The sequence below is a fragment of the Dreissena polymorpha genome, chromosome 12, assembly GCF_020536995.1.
Source record: "Dreissena polymorpha isolate Duluth1 chromosome 12, UMN_Dpol_1.0, whole genome shotgun sequence".
Lineage (NCBI taxonomy): Eukaryota > Metazoa > Mollusca > Bivalvia > Myida > Dreissenidae > Dreissena > Dreissena polymorpha.
In genome coordinates this window covers 69385530-69406055 of record NC_068366.1, presented here as the reverse complement: position 1 = coordinate 69406055, position 20526 = coordinate 69385530, and the positions used below count along the sequence as shown (strand labels likewise).

At 34.1% G+C, this 20526-nt stretch overlaps 2 protein-coding genes across 2 annotated transcripts in view; both read right to left on the bottom strand.

Moving 5' to 3' along the window:
• Positions 1 to 4968: 4968 nt before the first annotated feature.
• On the bottom strand, positions 4969 to 15761 carry LOC127854200 (adhesion G protein-coupled receptor L3-like). Its single transcript, XM_052389237.1, has 9 exons — positions 15705 to 15761; positions 15473 to 15539; positions 14848 to 14933; positions 14473 to 14599; positions 13961 to 14002; positions 9578 to 9646; positions 8931 to 8979; positions 8388 to 8440; positions 4969 to 5893 (listed from the first exon to the last, which is right to left on the bottom strand). The coding sequence occupies exons 3-9, from the start codon at positions 14895 to 14897 to the stop codon at positions 5735 to 5737; spliced, it is 549 nt and encodes a 182-aa protein (XP_052245197.1). The 5' UTR covers positions 14898 to 14933; positions 15473 to 15539; positions 15705 to 15761; the 3' UTR covers positions 4969 to 5734.
• Positions 15762 to 16055: 294 nt separating this feature from the next.
• The window catches only part of LOC127852704 (adhesion G protein-coupled receptor E3-like), an 8216-nt gene continuing 3745 nt past the window's right edge, over positions 16056 to 20526 (bottom strand). The window contains exons 2-6 of the mRNA XM_052386654.1: positions 20113 to 20156; positions 19847 to 19970; positions 19364 to 19467; positions 18822 to 18924; positions 16056 to 16229 (exon numbers count right to left, since the gene is read on the bottom strand). Coding sequence (XP_052242614.1) covers positions 16056 to 16229; positions 18822 to 18924; positions 19364 to 19467; positions 19847 to 19970; positions 20113 to 20156 — 549 coding nt within the window. The remainder of the gene's footprint in view (positions 16230 to 18821; positions 18925 to 19363; positions 19468 to 19846; positions 19971 to 20112; positions 20157 to 20526) is intronic.

Sequence of the window (20526 nt, the reverse complement as noted above, 5' to 3'; positions counted from 1 at the left end):
AATTTTAACAAGGTGTTTTTAAAGTAGAATTCGCTGTATAGGGTACATTATTTCGGTGATTTGAAACGATAATTTGTCCCTTATATCATATTCCCCAATGTGCAATGTGCTTTATGTCATATACAACTAGGATTAATAAAAATTTAAAAGCGCATAAAATCCACAATTAAGTTTGATGAACAATAAACAAATCGTGAGAATTGTTAAATTGCACGTGGTTTTGATTAAGGTCAAGTTAGATTTTGTGTTGATAAATAAACCAAATACTGATACATTTTCAAAATACTATTAATTGATGTAGGTATGTTTAAAAGTATTTACATTTAGATTGCGTTATCGCAAAAACATAAGTTAACTTACAATTTTTGTTTTCCTTACATATTAAAAAAAACAACTGTTTAAGCAATGCATTGATATGATTCAAATTGCTTGTGAAGAAGTGTTGGTAACTTCCTTTTTGCAAGGTAAGATTGTTGAAATCAATATCTGTGTGCAGCCCTAAAACTCTCCAGCTTCGTAAAAGAGTTTAGATAACTTTGCTAACGTGTTAAATGTCAACAACTTACCTTAATAGGAGCAGAAGTAATTACTCTATAATTGATACGAAATAAATGATTGTAAAAGCATATAACTACAAATGTTGCCCCAATTGCTTAAATATGTGTCTTGTATATATTAAGAACATACCCTTTATAACGAAAAAACACTCATGCGGTGCAGTATATCCATACAGTTTTGATTCCTTTATGTATTAAAATGACAATATTCGCCCTTCAACAGTTGATTATCTTATCGGCTACTCATTCTTAAAGTGTCTTCATTATAGTTGTTTTTTTCTGTCAGCTTGTTACGAGTTTCATTAAGTTTACGTTCAATATCGTTTTTACTTGTGTCACAGTATAAACTGTTTAAACCCTTTGTTTGCTTCGCATCAATTGCTTTCGCGTATACGTTCTGAAGATTATGCACACCATTGCAAGACACCAACGCAAGATGTAATATATTAATTCGGAAAATAAACGGATCATATTGATAAACTATGCGAGATGTTTGCCATGAGATTTAAACGTACAGCATCTATTTTGAAATATTTTATTTAATCTTTATGTTTACACTACAGCAGGTTGACTTCTTCACCTTTTATTATGTTTTTCACGCAATTCGACGCCACTAGACACTTCTAATGCAGGTTGTGTATATGTTAAGGAAAAAACAACAGTAATGTATATGAGTCTTATTTATTGTGCTTTGTATTACTTTCTCTTGCTGAACGTTTAACAACTGCAAATCCAGCCAAGACGGTAGACGGTAATGTACACATCTTAAACAAGATATACAAATATTTAATCAACCCACTTTTTCTGGTAGGCTTTTAATTTATAAACGTATTACAAATAATTGAAGCCGGCATTTAGATAATGTTTGTGGGTCTATCTGTATTGTGCCGATTGCCTGGGCAATAATTAATGATAAAGAAAAAGTAGGAGTTTATAGAAACCTGAAACAATGGAACTAGTACTACTTTAATAATTTTCTATAGTAAAGGCACAATAGATCAAACACCACCTCACGTTTTGATATAAATGAACAGCGAACAGTGAACAAGATACTACTACTACTACTTTTAAAACTACCATTGCTTAGATGTTACTATTACTGCTTTTTCTACTTCTAATGATACTGGTATTACAATTACTACTACTCCTGTTATTACAAGAACAACAACAAACTACTACACTTACTAATTCTACTACTATAACTACTACTATTACGTCAGCGTTATTAGTAGTAGTAATACTACTAATAATAATAATAATTATTATTATTATTATGTTGTTGTTGTTTTGTACATTAACGTTGTGATCGTATTGATTTCGCTGCAGGTATTTCTGCAGCCGTTTCTGATATAATATTTTCAAACATATAATACGTTTTATGTGATCTTGTTTAATAATTGCATAAACAGCAATTACACACACTAATTGATTAACATGGGGCTATAATAATTTTTTTTCCCTTACATACACAGCTGTTTGACCTCTAATGAAGCCGGGATTTTGTAAGTTAAACGATTTATTTGTGTGGATTATTCCTCCTTGTTGGACGCCTAAATTCAGACAGAATGAAATAAGGCTCTGCCCTGCAAAACTACGTATATTGCGTAATGGAACAATTACCTCTGTAAGATCTATTTGAAATGTTACACAAGTAAAATCTGTATAAAATGACGGCCAGTAGTTATTTAAACCAGAAGTTCCCATGCTAAAGCGGGGAAATTAAGGGCAGTTGATCTTTCATTGAGTCATTTCATGTCTATACAAAAACTTGTATTTCGGTACATATGGTTCTACTTCTTTTTTTCTGGAGAGTCGGGATCGTGTCTTTCTGTCACTTCTTATGTACTTTACCACTGGTATGTCAATAAGATACTGCTATATTTTATAGAGTATGACAAGCATAAATTGAGAAAAGAACAGGTGTAGGAATATAGATATGAGATATGGTAGGCGTCATTCCATCACTGACTGAGTCCTGAGTCCCTAGTGCGGGCGTGCTTTCATCCGTCTCATTAGTCTGTGCCAAACTAATCCTACAGTGTACATGCAAATTAAACACTTTTATAGAATGACCATATCAACATGATAAAGGACATATAGTCAAGGATTCGAGATTAGATTTTTGTTTTACGAGTTACTACTCATTGGTTACAATTACTTATAAAAACTTACGTACCCATCTGCTACATTGTGCATGCCATTTGCGTCTAACGTTCATATAATTATTATTTCCAAGCGCCACAACACATGTTTTCAAGATTTCGCGATTTCCCTTATCGTTAAAACACAAAGAACATCTAGTCAAAGTTTGATTATGAGTTAAGAAGGGTCAAGATCTATATCGAAATCGATAATCCCAGTAACACATTATATCTCTATAGATGCCCAGTTTGTGAAATTGTCATGAAAATTCTCCGAATGTTCATCATACCATTACCTAAGAAAAGAATTGAACCTGCATAAAATATAGTAAAAAAACTACATCTTCAGGTCATGCTAATCGGTGTACATTTAACTCAGAAACATCATGGTTCTATTGAATCTATATTTAAGACTTAGTTTGACTGCTGTTTAAGGACACTTTTTTCTAAAATCCTGTGTCGACTTTCATATACCTGTTATATTGTTCAGAGTGGTAACGCCATATTTCCTCTGACGACTCCTCTCGGTTTATGACCAAAAACATTTAGGTTTCGTATAAAAAATTCCACTGCTCTACGTACACTGTATGTAAGCCCGTCTAAACACCCTTAAATCTTCTGTTTAAAGTCTGAGATAGCGTTCACTGTCTCGCTTGGTCTTGGGGTTTCTGGCTTTGTAGAACAAAATTAGTTTTGCTTAGAATGGGTACTTGATGCTTTTCAATATTAGGTGATTAGGCTTTATTGATTAAAATTATATAGGCACTTATTCGTAATATACCGGTGTTATTACAAAAATCATATCACACTGTTCAATACTTTAAAATGAACTGCAATGGATGTGTTTTAAAAAGATAACCATTGTTGTGTAGGGCAGTGTGTTGTTAAAGATGTATGGAGGAGAATAATGTATACGCCAAACTTTTCCAGAAAGAATATATACTTTACCGAATTATCTCTTGCATTTCGCATTTGATTTATTTTATTTGTTACTATAAACATTTACGATATGTTATGTTCTTAAACAAAACGCCGTAACAAAACTTTTGCAAAATATGCTCAGTTCACCTCGCCGATTCACAAGATAACTTAGTGATACGGACTCTTTTTGCATTTGTTTGTAGGCGTAAGTTTTTCACACTCAGTCTTTCTGCTCTATATGTTGAATTATGTAATATATATAAAACTTAGCCAACATGCCATATGATATCTTTGTAGATTGTATGGGTATGTAACAAATGGCATAAAATGTGCGTTTCGTCCTTTACATTCATTGATTGAACACAACTAATGAAAGCATTTAACAATAAATTGTGTTGCATGTTTTATTGTTGGAGAAATGAAACCGTTATTGTGCATACACTATATGTTAATATATGTCATTTTAAATACTTTAATATAGTTGTTGTGTCAATTTCAAAACATTATCATGACATTATTTCTTTTATTACGTGCAATTAAGCTATAAGAAAAATTTTAACATTGCAAGTACATGCATTGTATCATATAAGAATACGCATATGAATAATTAAAAGATTGTCAAGGTTAATATTTTAGCATAGTGTACGCATTAAAAGTTATATTTACTTGTGCACAATCACAGTGTTAGGAAAGTGAGTAAAATAAATGTGCAAGAAATGTTCAAAATTCATATCTGCATTTGCAATAAAATGCAAATATTCGAATCCTAAGATTTTTAATTACGAATGATGTAGCTTGCATTTGTTTACTGAAGACTAATCATAGGCAATGCATGTGACGTTTGTTATGTCCTCATTAGCGTTAATTATTTTTATGTTTCATCAAACAAACGGATTAGTTTGCTGCTTATTTTGATAGGCAATGGGATCGCTGTTTTGAATAGAACACCTTGAACAATGCGTGTAGTATGAATATGTTGAAATTGAGATTGAGGAATACGTAAAGTAACGGTTTAATCCCAAACTGATGTTAAGACAATTTATTTGGCTTAGTTGATTATAAAGAAAATACATACACTGAAGTGTATAGTACGTCAATTGATGTAGAGTCAAATGGCAGGTAAATAATGCTATAAACTAAATATAGTTGTCCAAAATATTGTAATCTACATAAAAATACTTGGATGAAATACTATCGGAATAGGTGAAAACAAAAACATTTTGAATAGTAATATAATACAAAAGGCAAAGAAGAAACAATGAAAGCATTTTACAAAGTAAGTTTTATCATGAAACATTCATCTCTTTTGCTAACACATCAACATTGTGAATATGAAAACACACCTCAAAAGTCAATCGTTTTTTGTTTTTGTTTTAACAATTGGAACTAAAACTAATCATGCTAGTGACATAATATAACAATCTTTTCCAGTCAACACAATGATTAAGCAAAATGTATAAACCTCATACATAATTATTAAAACGTTTGTAGAGCTTAACATCCCATTCTTTGTCATTTGTAAATTTAAAATTGTTGCCATTTTGCAATAAAGCATTTAGGGGAATCACATTATAATGGCAAAATATAGAACTAGCGTTATTTAATATTGTTACATCGGTTCACATTTAGAATAGTTAAAACCCAATTGTATTTATACGCTGGTGACATAAGACACATATGCATAATAAAAATGTATTGAAAATAAAAAAGAAGTATTGGTAAAACAACGTCCTCTGCTTTGCAGGTTATAATTAACAGAGAGTTGTTAATTACAATTCAGTGCCTGTATTAAACATATGTATTATTATATATAATATATACACAGTTTATCACATAAAAGGTACATTTTTTTGGTAAACAACTTTCTTGTAACGCTTACAAAGTAAGTATCATCACAAACAATCAACACCGCAAAGTATATCAATTACTTTGGCAAAAGCTTACACCTATGCGCATCGTAATGAGTGAATATATTGATGATGGGAATACTACGTTAATACGAGGATGCCATTTTTGTCGGCGAAAATACATACGTAGCTCATTACTTTAAGAATAATTCAGAGTCAAAAATCTGTGAATGTTCCACCTAAGCGGCCGCTATTTAAGTTAAATGATTTATGTATAATCATTGTAATTAAACACTGTCTCGTCCCGAGAGTGACGCGGAAGAGCCCGTGGATGGACGGAGAGAGCTGGTCTCATAATTCTGTTGATGTCGCCGACCAGCGGCAAATTATATGCCCCTCCTGAGGATTCTGATTTGCTCTCTGTCGACTAAAAAAGCGTACAATGAAACATCATCAAGTTATATTATGCGTCGTTGCTTATTATTACAATACACAATTAAGTTTATTATGCCGACATGATTAAGATAAAACTGGCGGATGTTTACGTTTTGTAATTGCAATCCATCTTTTCGTCTAATTACTGATGAGATTGCGAGATCTTCTACAACTTAAATACTTATTATTAAGGGTTAATTTACTGGATTCAATGTGATTGAAGAAAACAACTGAACACACAAATACTGCAAATAAACACAGAGCATGTAAACACGCATATCATAATTATAAGTTAGTACATCGTTACGCTTAGCAATCCACGTGGTTAAACATATAGCTTGAAAACGTTTTTATCATAAAAACATAACGATATTGAACATTACAATACATTCAAACCTGTCAGACAGTCATGCGTTTCGACACACAAAGAAACTGTGTGACACTATTTTAGCACTAGTTTATGACATGTTGTATTGCAAGAAACTGACATAGTTACCAAAAGTCATACCAAATTACAACATAATTGAGACAATATGTCCTCAGGCTCTTCGGTAGTTTCGCGGAGTCTGTTACTGGTTAGACTTTAAATACACACTATTAGGATTTGTCTAATTCTTAGTGCCAAACATATTTCGCGTGTTAACCTTCTTTTGTGTATTTGTTGAATATGAATCAACACGTGTACGATCAACGTCAACAATTTTGTAGACGGTATATCGCCTAACATTTGAAATCGTTATTATTGCCAGGCCGTTACCCCACCCAGTCGTTATTGTATAGCGTAATATAAACAAAGGTAAGTTCCCTTTGAAATATCATAATCAAATAAAGTATTTTCTTTAATAATAAAAATAAATATCGTATTAACTGATTTAAAGTCATACCTATTGTCAATCTTGTGTATTTGTCAAAGATTTAACTTATTATTGTTTTCCCTGCATGTGGTTTATGCAGTAAATCCGTCATTTAGCAGAGGGACCAGGTACAGTGTTGGGATTGCATAAAAACAAATCTAGAAACAACATTCTATTATGATAAATAAAATATAGACTAGGGGTTGAACATGCCTAATAGGCGGAATGTCACAAATTCGACAAAAGTGCAAATTACAAAGTCATATTGTTTAAAATTGATAAACCTTTATATAAAATTGTAGCTAAATATCACCTGCAAACGTTGGCCATAAAAAGTAGCCTCATTTCAACCGTTTAAGAATAACACACTGACACATCGGACGAAATCGACAGTTTTCGCTAGGCAAGACAAAACCCCGCACTCCGATCTAAACATAACCCTTCGTGTAAATGCGTGCTGACAAACAATACTATCACAATTTATCGCTTTACATTGATGAAAAAGAGTTAAATAAACAACTTACCCCTAAAAACTAATTCCAATACAATCAGTAAGTATTTTTCATTTATTTACATCCATTACGTGAAAGACATCAGCGGTCGACATTTGTCAAAGCGTCGTTGTTGTTGTTGATTGGATGGTTCTGTGCCTGGCTCTGTCAGTGTAATTCACCGCTAAGCCGAGTTAAAGAGCACGTGATTCTAGCAGCGGAAATGAATGGCGACTTTCTTTTTTAAGTAAATAAAATAGGGTTTAAACAGTTGTGGCAAAGAAAATATAAACTTTTGGAATCAGTTTTTGGAAAAGCGATAAATTGTGATAGTATTGTTTGTAAGCACGCATTTACACGAAGGGTTATGGTTAGATATCGGAGTGCGGTGTTTTGTCTTGTCTAGCGAAAACTGTCGATTTCGTCGGATGTGTCAGTTTGTTATTCTTAAACGCTTGAAATGAGGCCATTTTTTATGGCCAACGTTTGCAGATGATATTTAGCTACAATTTTATATATAGGTTTATAAATTGTAAACGATTATGACTTTGTAATTTGCGCTTTTGTTAAATTTGTGACATCCTGCCTATTTGGCACGTTCAACTCCTTGTTTATATTATATTTATATATATGATTTTTTTCTAGAATTGTTTTTTATGCAATCCTAACAATGCAGGGTCCCTATGCCATCTATAATAACATTCATTTGAAGATATTTTTAATTCACGGTCAACACGTGTAATTAACGTCATGCGCGAAAAAGTATAAATACCGGATTTGAAAGTAAACAAGTTTCAGTTGCGACTATAGATTTGAACATATAACATCCATCTTGAAAAATATTATTGATATTTACATTTAAGAAAGCATAACAAGATGCGGGTATGCATATTGTATTGATCGTATTGTGGATTATTGATCGTATATGCTATTCTTGATATATTTTTTTATCATAACGAAAATCGAAAATGATAATAAAAGTAAAGTAGAAAATTGTAATGAACCCTTTGTTTTCTTTTTATGTTATGAACGTACGACATAACATTATTTAGCAAATCAACACACATTCACATGTTTCGTCATTAAAATTGATCTTAACGGAATGAACACTTTTATTTATAACATAATTGCATAGTGTTACCTTGTTTCTCCAATCGGACGTGGTAAAATCTGTACTTTCGGATTGAAACTCCGCTGAAGATAAAGATGTAATTAACAAAAATAAATCTGGAAATCTTATAAGGTTAGCATATTACTGTATAAATAAATCTGTGAAAACTACAATAGATTGATTCTCCTTGCCGTCGATTATAGATTAATGACAGTAAGATCTTCGACTTTAATTTCAGATGTATGGATCGGATGTGTCACATTAAATGTCACCAGAGTAAAACAAAATACTGTATGCGTTTATTTTTGAGACATTGCCATATGATACGTTAAGTATAATTTTCGATCAGTTTAGTAATGTGAAAAACGATGCAGTATGTTATGATGTGATATGTAAAATAACAACAATAACACAAAGGTGAGCCCCTAAATAACTTTTGAAACAGTTGTTTTGACTTATTATGAAAAAAAATGTGACCGTTTTTACATTCAGGTGAAATGTTACTATTGGTAATGCGTTTTAAAATGGTTTAAGATTAAAGGTGGTTAAGTTTAAGTTATGTTGTTTTCTCACCGTTGCACGTTTTCGACGACGAAGATTTGTCTTTTCCCTGACCAGTTTGCTGAAAAATAATCCATACTATAAAGTTATTAATTCGTGAAATTTTAAAGACAAAAACATACCTGAATTTAACTATAGCATTGAACACAGTTCCATGATCATAAAATACAATGACAAAATGTTGAATACATGTCAGGAATTATCGTTTAAGTGTATATTCCCCAAGGTAACTTAAGCGGTACAACTCATATATCACGGGCACATTATTTGTATTAGGATTGGTCCTGAAATAATAACGGGGGCCTTTTGCCCGCAATCTATCATCCAAGTATCATCCAAGTAGATCACGTTTCAGTTATCGTGAAGGATATGTGATTTGTACTGCTTAATCTCTCAGATGGGTTGCGCATGCTAAATAAAAGAACAAGTAAACACACAGCCGTGATCGGAAATAAATACTGTTAAAATGGTGAAACGAGACAAACAAAACAAATTGTAAACTTTACAAATACCGAATTCGTTTACATAAACAAATTCTGCATTACTGCATTGAGATACAACGACACATACTTAAAATATGAAATACATAATTCCATATCTTGCACAAGTAATGAAAGTATGTGTGTACATAATGTAACTACAAAATAAGTAATACTCACAACAGTCGACTCTGTTGCTGAACGCAGAATTTCACGCCGACTGGCGTCTCTTTTCAAGGCTTGTCTTACCTGTCGAAAATCGAAGGTAAATAGAGTGTATCATATTTCGAAAATAACAAAACAAAATACACCATGTGTGGCATTATCGCCGTAATGTAAAAATAATTTTCAAAACAACAATAACAATACAATAATAGAAAACTGAAATAAATACAAATCTATAAATTGTTCGTGTCTTACGGAAAATTGTAACCGTTTATAATATTCACTAAGAACGCTCCTCGCATCCGAATACATGTAGAAACTTTCGTTCATCGAAATACTTTTCTTAAGACTTCGTTATTCACTGAACATAACATATATTATTATCGAGGAATTTAAATATATATATGAGTCCCGTTCTGACAAAACTGTACATAATACGTGATGTCCGCACAGGCTAATCAGGGACGACACTTTCCGCTTAAATTGAATTTTTGCTAAGAAGAGACTTCATTTAAACGAAATATGTCATAAAGCGGAAAGGGTCGTCCCTGATTAGCCTGTGCGAACTGCACACACTAATCTGGGACGACACTTTACGCACATGCATAATGCCCAGCTTTATCACAACAAGACACATATGATAGAGATGGTGACGCAAAGTTATGTCTTACAAATTCCTGAACATGGACACTATAATATATTAATTTGGATATAAATTTTCAAGTCAGGTAAAGTAAATTATCTGTACGCGTGATCCGTTATACGATACCGTGATCGTGTATGTATAATGGTTACTGTCATCTGCATTGAGTATTTGAATATTTAGGCATACACTTATGTAAAATATCATCATCATCATCATCATCATCATCATCATCATCATCATCATCATCATCATCATCATCATCAACATCATCATCATCATCATCATCGTCATCCGTCTCCTCCTCCTCCTCCTCCTCCTCATCATCATCACCATCATCATCATCATCATCATCATCATCATCATCATCATCATCACCATCATCATCATCATCAACATAATCATCATCATCATCGTCGTCGTCGTCATCATCATCATCATCATCATCATCATCATCATCATCATCATCATCATCATCATCATCATCATCATCATCATCATCATCATCATCATCATCGTCGTCGTCATCGTCATTATCATCATCATCATCATTATTTTCATCATCATCATTAATCCATGACCGGTTTGGTTGTTTGGAGGGATTAGGGACGACGATACAGAAATCATCCTCAAGTCAGGTCTGTGGTGTGCTGCTGAGAGTAATTCATCCATTATGGGATGTACACTGTTTAACATTATCCATCCAGCTTTTCTTCTGACGGCCTTGACGTCGACCTCCCTCTTGCGTGCCCTGGAGAACAGTCTTGCACAGAGAGTCGTTCCTGGTTACGTGTCCGAACAAAGACAGATTTCGTCGTTTGACATTAGCCAGTACGAGCTCTTGTTACCAAGTGTTGCAGTAATGTTCCAGACGTACTCGTTCGTCTTGTTCTCCTTATAGGAGATGCGGAGCAGTCTTCGGAGACATATATGTTTGAATGCCTGTATCCTTGCGTTTTGTTTCCGCGTGAAGCGTCCAGGTCTCGCAGCCGTAGAGTAGGATGGAGATTATGAGGGACTTGTCAACAACCTGCCAGGTCTTGCCATCACTGCGGTCGACATGGCTATTCTTATTTGGACCTCAGCGATACTGGTACTATCCTTGGAAAGGTTTGCACCCAAGTACTTGGAGCTGGTTACTTCTTCTAGTTTCTAGCTGTTCATGGTTATGTCTGCATTGATTTGGTCGTGGTTATCATGATGATCGTCTACTTCTCCATGCACATCTCCATCCCTTATCATATTGCTCTTTTATAGATACTGCTGGTAAGATCTTGAAGTTCACTGCTGGCGCCACCCATAAGGCCAATGTCATCCGCTAATCTCAAGTTGTAGATGGGTCTTCCACCGATAGAGATTTGTGGTGATGGAGGGTCTCCTGCATTATCTCATGAAGAAAAAAATGTTGAAGAGGACGGGAAGGAGCAGACATCCCAGATATCCCTGACGGACGCCCACTGCTGTTCTTAAGAATTCCCACTGCTTTCAATAATCTTTCAATTTCAATATGTATTCATTTGTTTGAATTTCAAATTTACTTGTAACTACTTTTAATATCATTAATTTCAAATAAACTATATTCTTGCATAACATCTGGACGCGTATTTATTGTGGTATCAATACAATGTGCATCTTTGTCTTCAGCGTCATGCAAAAGAGAAATCAACTTTAGAAATGGCGTCCTGATATTTGACGTCGTCGGTAAGTTCAAATGTATAGTAGCAACCGCGTCATGGTACGTATTAAATGACAGTAACGATCAAAAGGAAAGAAATCTTACACACATGGCAAAACCAGAAGCATTATTGGGTTACCGTCTGTTCACATCAGAAACAAGTTTCTACTGTCAAAATGATTAAACACAGTAAAGAACACTACAATAGGAACATACTAGTATCTCTAGGATTAAATGAGGTATCTTAGCATAATAAATTGGTAATGTATTCGGGATGAATAAAAGTACAATTTATTGATATTAAAAATATAATCATTAAATAAAAAAAACTTAAACTGGATAAATAGATATTTTAACTGAACGCGGTGAGAAAAGTAATGCAGATCGTTAAGAGAGATATGAGGCAGTGTTTCGAAATATTGCTGCAACATAAAACGAAGCAAGTGTTGAGCAGTGTTCTGTAAAAAATATTCAGAGATCTTTGCATGCTTCGGTCTTTTAGAGACAAAAGGTCCGATACCATCCAGATTTCGACAGTTATAAAGATTTAGCGAAATTATTTCTGTTGAACCAAGTTACAATATACAGTGGACACAAATTAATTAATAAATCTTCAGCGAAAAATTGATGGTGAATTTGAAGTCTGGTTGACAATTTTAAGTATGAAGCAAGGCAAGTGATTAGTGGCGACCAGAATGTCTTGGTTATATTGCGGTTAGGACAGGTGTCCCAATGACGGTTAATGTGTGGGATGCATGCGTTTTACGGATGTTGGAATGCTGTCTTGCAATTATAGTAATATGGACTTTGGTGAATAAACTGACACTTCGAATTACTCTCTATAGCCTTAAGATTTAAAAGATTGTAATGACAGAACATTGAAGAAAATATTAGCTGCACAGTCTCCTATATTTAAACCCAATTGAAAATGTCTGATTTTTACTAAAGGAAAACATTAAATATCAGCTAAACCATTCGCATTATTAATGATACTTCTTATTATTGACATCATATAATACTTTCCAAATTTAACACATCAAACGTATATATCAATCAAGACGAAGGTGAATATGGGAAGTTATGACCCGTAAAGGTTAAATCTCCAAACATATCAGAACATACAACGACGTTAATGCGTGTTGCTTTACTCTTCACGTACAGTCTATTCCGAGCGAAAATTGCAGTCAATTTTAAACTTGACTCACTTTTGGCATGTTTGTATATTGGTTCTTCATATTGTCAATTTTTAACACTTCTTTGACGAAGAATAGCAATAGCAGTGGCCTATTGCTAAAGAGTCGCACACGTTAAACGTTAGAGGTTGGTGATACAAGCGGCCAGTTACTGTACCCGACATCCGGTCGAGGCCAAGTCGGCTTTCGTGGCTGTACTAGGGCCACGACCCGACGACATGGCTCAAGTCCTTCATTTAATTCTACTTCGTATAAGGAAACAAAGATTATCTTAGAAAGTCAGATTTAATAGCCCGCTCTTGAAGGATGCCTGCCAAAAAGGTGGGTCTCGCAATTGGTAATAAGTTACATGGTGGGATTATCCGAGGAAAGATGCATTACTTGCACACGAATTTAGAATTGTTGGCATTAACGTAGTTGGTTTCAGATATAGTGCTGGATCAATGTCTCCTTGATGGTATACCCTTGTATTGAACATAAAGAGCTGGTGGTTTGATCGGCGTGTTTGTAATGTTTCCCATTCGAGTAGGTGGATAATATCGGTCACACTGCTGGCGGTGTGAAAAAGTTTGTTTTAACCGTTTACAACTCCGCTTTAGTATCTAAATATCTTCTTATGAGAGTTTCCAGACTGTGCAGCAATATTTCCGGTTAGATCGTACGCGTGAAGTATATGCTTCCGATAAAATCCGATAAAACAATGACAGGTTCGGAGTTGGGTACGACACACGTTGATTTTACGGACGCAGATCATGGACATCGTATACGGATACGGATCATGCGCACATGGCATCTGAGTTGTCGTGTATATCAATAGTGATAATGACAGCAGAAGTACGCATGATATTATTTTGGTTACGTATGAAGTTGTTTGAATTTGTACTTACTTTTTTGTTCAGCAAACAATGGAATATGAAGATGAAAACTCCCTGAAATAAAAATGTATTTACGTTAGTTATGTTAAAGTTTGAAGCGAAATTAGTTTACGAAGCAAAAACACATACATAGCATACCTTGAAATTGCTGATGGTAAACATTGAAAACTTAAGACAAAAGGTGGACATGTCAGACGAACAAATGTGCTGGAACGCTTAAATTGTCAATAAGCAGTCATCCCATGCAATAGTCTCGCTGTCATCAGGGTGCCGTTGTGTTCACCTATTTATATTCATAATTAGATGAACAAAAGACACCGATGTTCACGGTACACGTAATGCTATGTTTTGCCTCAATATTTTTTTAACGACACAGCACGCATGTTTCAATTCCGTTCCTATGTTAGCAAAGTCAGTTTATTTAATATTATACATTAATTCATTTTAAGGTGTTAAAATATTGTAAATATTTCAAATGAAGTCAAATGGATATTGCGTAAACATTGCTCGTCATGTACTGTCACCTGAAGCCCATTGCAGATTGCGAATAGGTATTGCATAAAAAACAAATCATCGTTGATGTAGAAGATGCCGAGTATCCAAGAAACGCCCATCAGAGGCACGAGCACGCACAGAGAACGCAAACTGGTTCTAAAACAGTTATACACTTACTAATTTACTTGAGTGTAAACACATTTTAGGTGGGTGTAATGTACGAGTAAATAATGTTTATCCATATAGTCCGTTCGCTTGAAACAAAAGTACAGCAGTTTGAATGATTTAAACTAAGCTATCTAATAACACGTGTAGAACGTATAGGGCGACCTGATGCAAAGTTATTGATAGATAAATAAATAAAGTCAGGTGTATATGTAAACAATGAACGCATTCAAACTTACTTAATCTTCTCGGTATAAGTCTTCTTCTCCATTGATTTCACTCCACACATTTTGTTTATAACCAGTATAAGGCAGATAATATTGAACTGTAAAATACGAAAAGTTTACACTTCAACATGTCAGCTGTTATATCGCCCGTGTACCTATAGATTTATGCTATTTAATTATGATGTAGAGTGACATGGACAACTTGCAATAATGTGTGATCATTTTAATTATCTAAAAAATAACAATAATTATCTAAAAAAATAAATTCTTCATTTAACTGGCTAAACGAGTATTTGTGTACGGACACTGTCCAAGAGGATGTAATGTTTTAGCGCATTTACTGCATAATAATCACATAATTAAACAATACAGTTCCGAATGTTATATAAGCTTTTATCATATTACCTTTAGACTGATCGACCGAACGACGGACAAAAGCAACAAAATGTACCCCCGCATCTTCGAATGCGATACAATACATTTTGAAATCGGTATTCTTACGTACACCATTAGTTCATATGTGTTTGATTATTGGATTATCGACAAAACAATTAAACACTGAATTGTATTGCTGTAATGAAAATGTTTATAATACTATATATCCCCATGTAACAATTTAAACAGAGCCACCACTTACGACTATTATGACTAAGGCAGGTCCGACAAAAGCCCATATTAAACCACGAGAGATGGAAAGCCAACAACTGGAAACAACAAAACGAAAACAATTGTATTATGTTATATTTTTTTAAGATGCTTATACTAGGTATAATAATTTAACGTGGGCAATACATTAAACAGATGTATGCACAATAAATTATATCTTGTTTTCTATGCACTTAAAGCTCAATTAATTTAAAGTAACTTACAAATGTTCATTTCCATGGCCTTCCGCTTTAGTTACTCCTAGCGAAATTCCAACAACTATCGCTGGTAAAACTGCAAAGACATTTTAACAAGGTCAAATTATTTTTGATAAATTATAAAAAGGCATCCTTATAAATACTTACCGAATTTCAATTTAAATACCTACCTTCACGAACAGAGGCACTTCAAAGCAAACAAGAAGCAAACAATAACACCCAAACCACTTCATAGTTGAACAAGTTTAGTATGTTTAAACAAACAGTTACACCCATACACATATGTTTATATAACATCTGCTGCGACGAATGATATCAACAAAAACCTACGTATGTATTTAAAGCGATTTATTCAAGCTATTCAAAGACGTTGTACATACACCAGGCAGAAACGACCAGAACCCGGAGTCGAGACCTTGTTGGGAACACATACAGTACTGTAACTGCAAGTTCAATACCCTCGGCTAACATCAGACAGAATACCACCAAGTATATGTACTGCAGCAGTGCCGCCACCACAGCGCAGAACACCTTTAAAATAAGAAATACATAAATGTAATATGAACCAAATGTTCTACGTTCTTCTGTAGAATTGTTCAAGACAATAAATGTTCTTAATTCAATTCAAACTCATCTTATGTATACAAATACCAGCATTATTGATGATGTTATATATTTGTCATTCCCTCTATACAAAGACTCGAATCTTAAAATGCAGTACTTTTTAAACATGATTTTGTTTTCGTACAAATGCTGTAAATGTTAAATATTAAAACTCATCCGATTAGTCATTGCGTATTAATGTGATTTTTTTTAATTCAATCTCCGATTGGTTCTTACTTGTATGATTTCATGTAAAGAAGGGCTGTCTAAAAAATCATAAAGAGCCTGTACTATAGTATATTATGTTATGCTTGTATGAAAACAGCATCATTTTGCGTTTTAAAACTTTAAGACAAGTTCATTTACATTAATTCAAACAGAAATTATAGTACTTATATTATTTATGTTCATAGCTATTTGTCAATCGTATAAATATTATAATCACCATCAATCCTATTATTTATTTTGTCAATCAAGAAATGTGTTTTGCTGGAATCGTTTAAGTGTTCCCACAATGACATGACCGTTTAATCTGCACCGTACACACTTATAAAGTAACGTTTTTTTCTAAGAAACCACTCATTTTTTTATAATGTAATGCGACTTGATTAAAATATGCAAGAAGTGAACTGTTGCTATTGAGACGTAATCAATATGACTTTACAAGACAGAAGCCGAATCGTCATATAAAAAAAATACCCTATCAACCACCCAAAATTGATTCAAAGGGTATTTTAACTGATCCTGGTAGGGTTGCAGGTCCTGAAAGACATCAAAAGTTTACAAAAATCGGATATCGGGAAATGTAACTCTCCCCTAAACTTTGGTGATTTTGGTGTCTATACCTAGGTTTGAGGGGGGAAAAGTTTAAGTTTATCATGTTACACATAAATCCAACATGGCGTTCAAAATGGCCACAGACACAATAAGAAAGGCATCAAGTCAATTACTTTTTACTCAAACGTGATGGATGCTATGTGAAACGCCATAGTTTGGACCTGCGGAAATTTATGCATTATGACAAGAGGAACGATATTTTGTGGGAAGTCTCTGTCAGTTTCATGCAGTCATCACCAAATTGGTAGATTGCCCAATTGTCTGTCCGTCTTTTCACTTCAATAGCTTGCGATCTGCTTATTACTATCTGCGGTAAATATGCAACGATAGAAGAAACACGCCGAGAGGTTTATCAATAGTACGTTGATGGTGTTTTGAGTTGTTCGTGTGAGCAATCAGAGCTGGGCTCATCAGTGTCATTCAGTGAACATCGATGAGGTCTCTACAAAGGTGGTCTAAGTCGCGGCTGTGTGATGGCCAAGAAAAAGCCGAGCCTTTGGATAATATCTTCACCTGTGACATCCAAATAAAACAGTCCGATGCAGGATTTCACATACCTGACATATACTACTCGTCCACAATACAAAGGCTCAACGGAGGTGCGCATCAAAAGGGATGCTTCTGATATCGATAAAATGCAGACAAAGATTACAACCTGCTCAACTTACAGAGATGTTCCTGCTCTGCCTGGTCAGTTGTGATATGGTTGTTCATTCTTTTGAGGAGGTTGGGAACAAGATCATAAAATATTAAATAGGATAGTCGGCTTTCTTTTATAAATTCAAGTTATTAGGAAGAACCGAAACTCTTGGGAATATCTCCGTTGTTAAGATAGCTTCTGACCTTGCTATTGATCCCGGCATTATGTTCCATCATTTACTGTTGGTGTCAACATCTTGAGATCTTTCCCTCAAAAACGTTTTGTTGTATGAACTGAGCCCTCGTCACCATGCCCTGTTTGAAGCCAAGAATATACTTCGTAAAGTAGACAAGCCTCATATCGCTAAGGCAATTAGAGATCATGCTGCATCAATTGATTATGTGATGAGCTGTATTCCTGTAACAGATTGTTACGTGCTTGACTAACTAAGAAATGTGACAATCCAAACAATTCAAAAGAGGTCGGTAATGAGGATGAGGATGTGGAGGAGAGCGACACCGAAAATTAAATTTGATTTCATGATTATTCTTATTCTAAGTGATATAAACAATTAAATTAAAATGTTCCTTGTCTGACAAACTATGGCGTTTGACATAACTATCTTTGCCCCCCCCCCTCTCCTGAAACCATGATCAAGACACTAAAATGATCACATTTGAGCGGATAGTTACAAAGTTATCATAATTTATAGGTTTAAGCGGCCGTTGTATCGGCAATTTTAAAAACATTTTCTAGCTGTACGACTTCGGTTTACTTTTGATGTTATATTGGACCTTTTACCATACCAGGATCAGTTACAATAATTTGTGTAGTACTATTTTTAGTGTGTGTGGGGAGGAGGGGGGGCAAAGTAAATATTGACCTGACTACATGGCTTCAATTGCATTGAATCCTCATTAAAACTATTTAATTACAGTTATTAGAGACTTGTATTCAAATTTCCTCATATGTACAACAAGTAACATATTCTGGGAAATCATTTTCAGGAATTTCCTCATCTGTAGACATTTTTATTTTCCTACCGTGCTTTCTGTTCGGTCAACTCCAGCGAGAAATATGATATAAGAGGACAGCAGAGCAATACTGAGATTGAGTAAGAGGACTGCCCGTTCACTCTTCAGGTACCTATGGAAAAAGAAGCACCTTAACTGTATAGGCTAAATGACTTAGAGGAAAAATTACTTAGTACATATTAGCGTAACACATACACAGTTTAGTTAATTAAAATAGAGCACAAACTATACGGTACATATGTGCATAATGCATACACAGTATGGTCAAATAACTAATATCACAGACTACTCAATAGTTATTTGCGTAACACATATACAGTTTGTCAAAAACCTGTAAGGCAACCGTGTGTTAAGTTGGTGCATGTTTACACATTTAATAAATTCACTCTATGAGTAATGAAGGACAATGGTCACGAACTTTTCTCATGACCCGTTTTTGCCGGAAAAAGAAATCAAGAAGAAGACCGGTGTTAAAATGAATAATGTATACAAAGTTATAATTTTCTCGTAAGAAATAATATGTTGATACGATAACGTATTATTCAACGTACCTCCAAAGGCAAACGTGTATAAGGATTGTTATCAGCAGACACAACATAGAAAGCCCAATGCCAACAATCGAGACAACTCGAAGAGATATGGACTCCGAGTCAGCCTAAACATTTAAATACATTTATTTATATACCAAACAGTAAATGTACGATCAGTGGATAAGGGGAATAACATCATAATTGAACAAAGGATGTTTTCTCCTTGTTTTCTTTATACAATAATGTTAATCTGAGTTATAGAAAACCTGTTCAAATGTTCTTACAAGTATATTATACATTGATGTAGCATTTAAACACAAGTTTCAATAACATAAAACACATAAAACATATTGTGATATACATTGTAAGCCAACTTTTCATATACCATGGTCTTACCCAGTGAAACGAGTTTAATATCACCTTCTTGGTCAACAAAATAAGTCGTTGTTATATTGCACTATTTCAACGCTTAGCCCCGAAACAAAAATCTCACCAATTACTTACTTCGACAAATGGACTCATAAGCACAGCAAAATTGGTAAGATGGTCGCATTCACAGACTGTGAATGAATCGTTGGATTCTCGAACCCTGCATCCGTCACTTGCCCACTTTCCCGTCTCATTGGCACTGGAATAAGAACTCTTATTAGTATTAATTGAAATCGAATAACGCGTCTGTAATTTTAAACAATACACGTATTGTTTAATTAAACCAAAATTTCATTAAATCAATACTTAAGTTCAACTTGTTAGCAAGTCAGCAAGAGTACCTTCCGAATTTCCAATAACTGCATAAGGTACTCGAGAGATTTGTCTGAAATATAAATTAAGATAATATAAATGTTAACAACCTTAATTGGCTTTGCTTATTGATCTCTTGTTTAAACGTCACTAAATACTAACTTGTACAAAGGTTCTTACATACAATCACCAAGAAAATCATACCAAGACCATACAAATGTTGACATATTAAAGAATTTTTCTAATGAATCTTACCAAAATAGTACAGATGTAAATTAATCCATTGCATAATATCTGTATCTTTTTGTAAAAAAGATAACTGTCAGTCAAACATCTTAAGACCGTCCAAATGTAAACATGCAAAAAAGGCAAGCGATCTCAGTATTTTGTTTTACAGAATGCGTAAACAGCTAAATTAAACATTTGATTACATTTGTTAATAT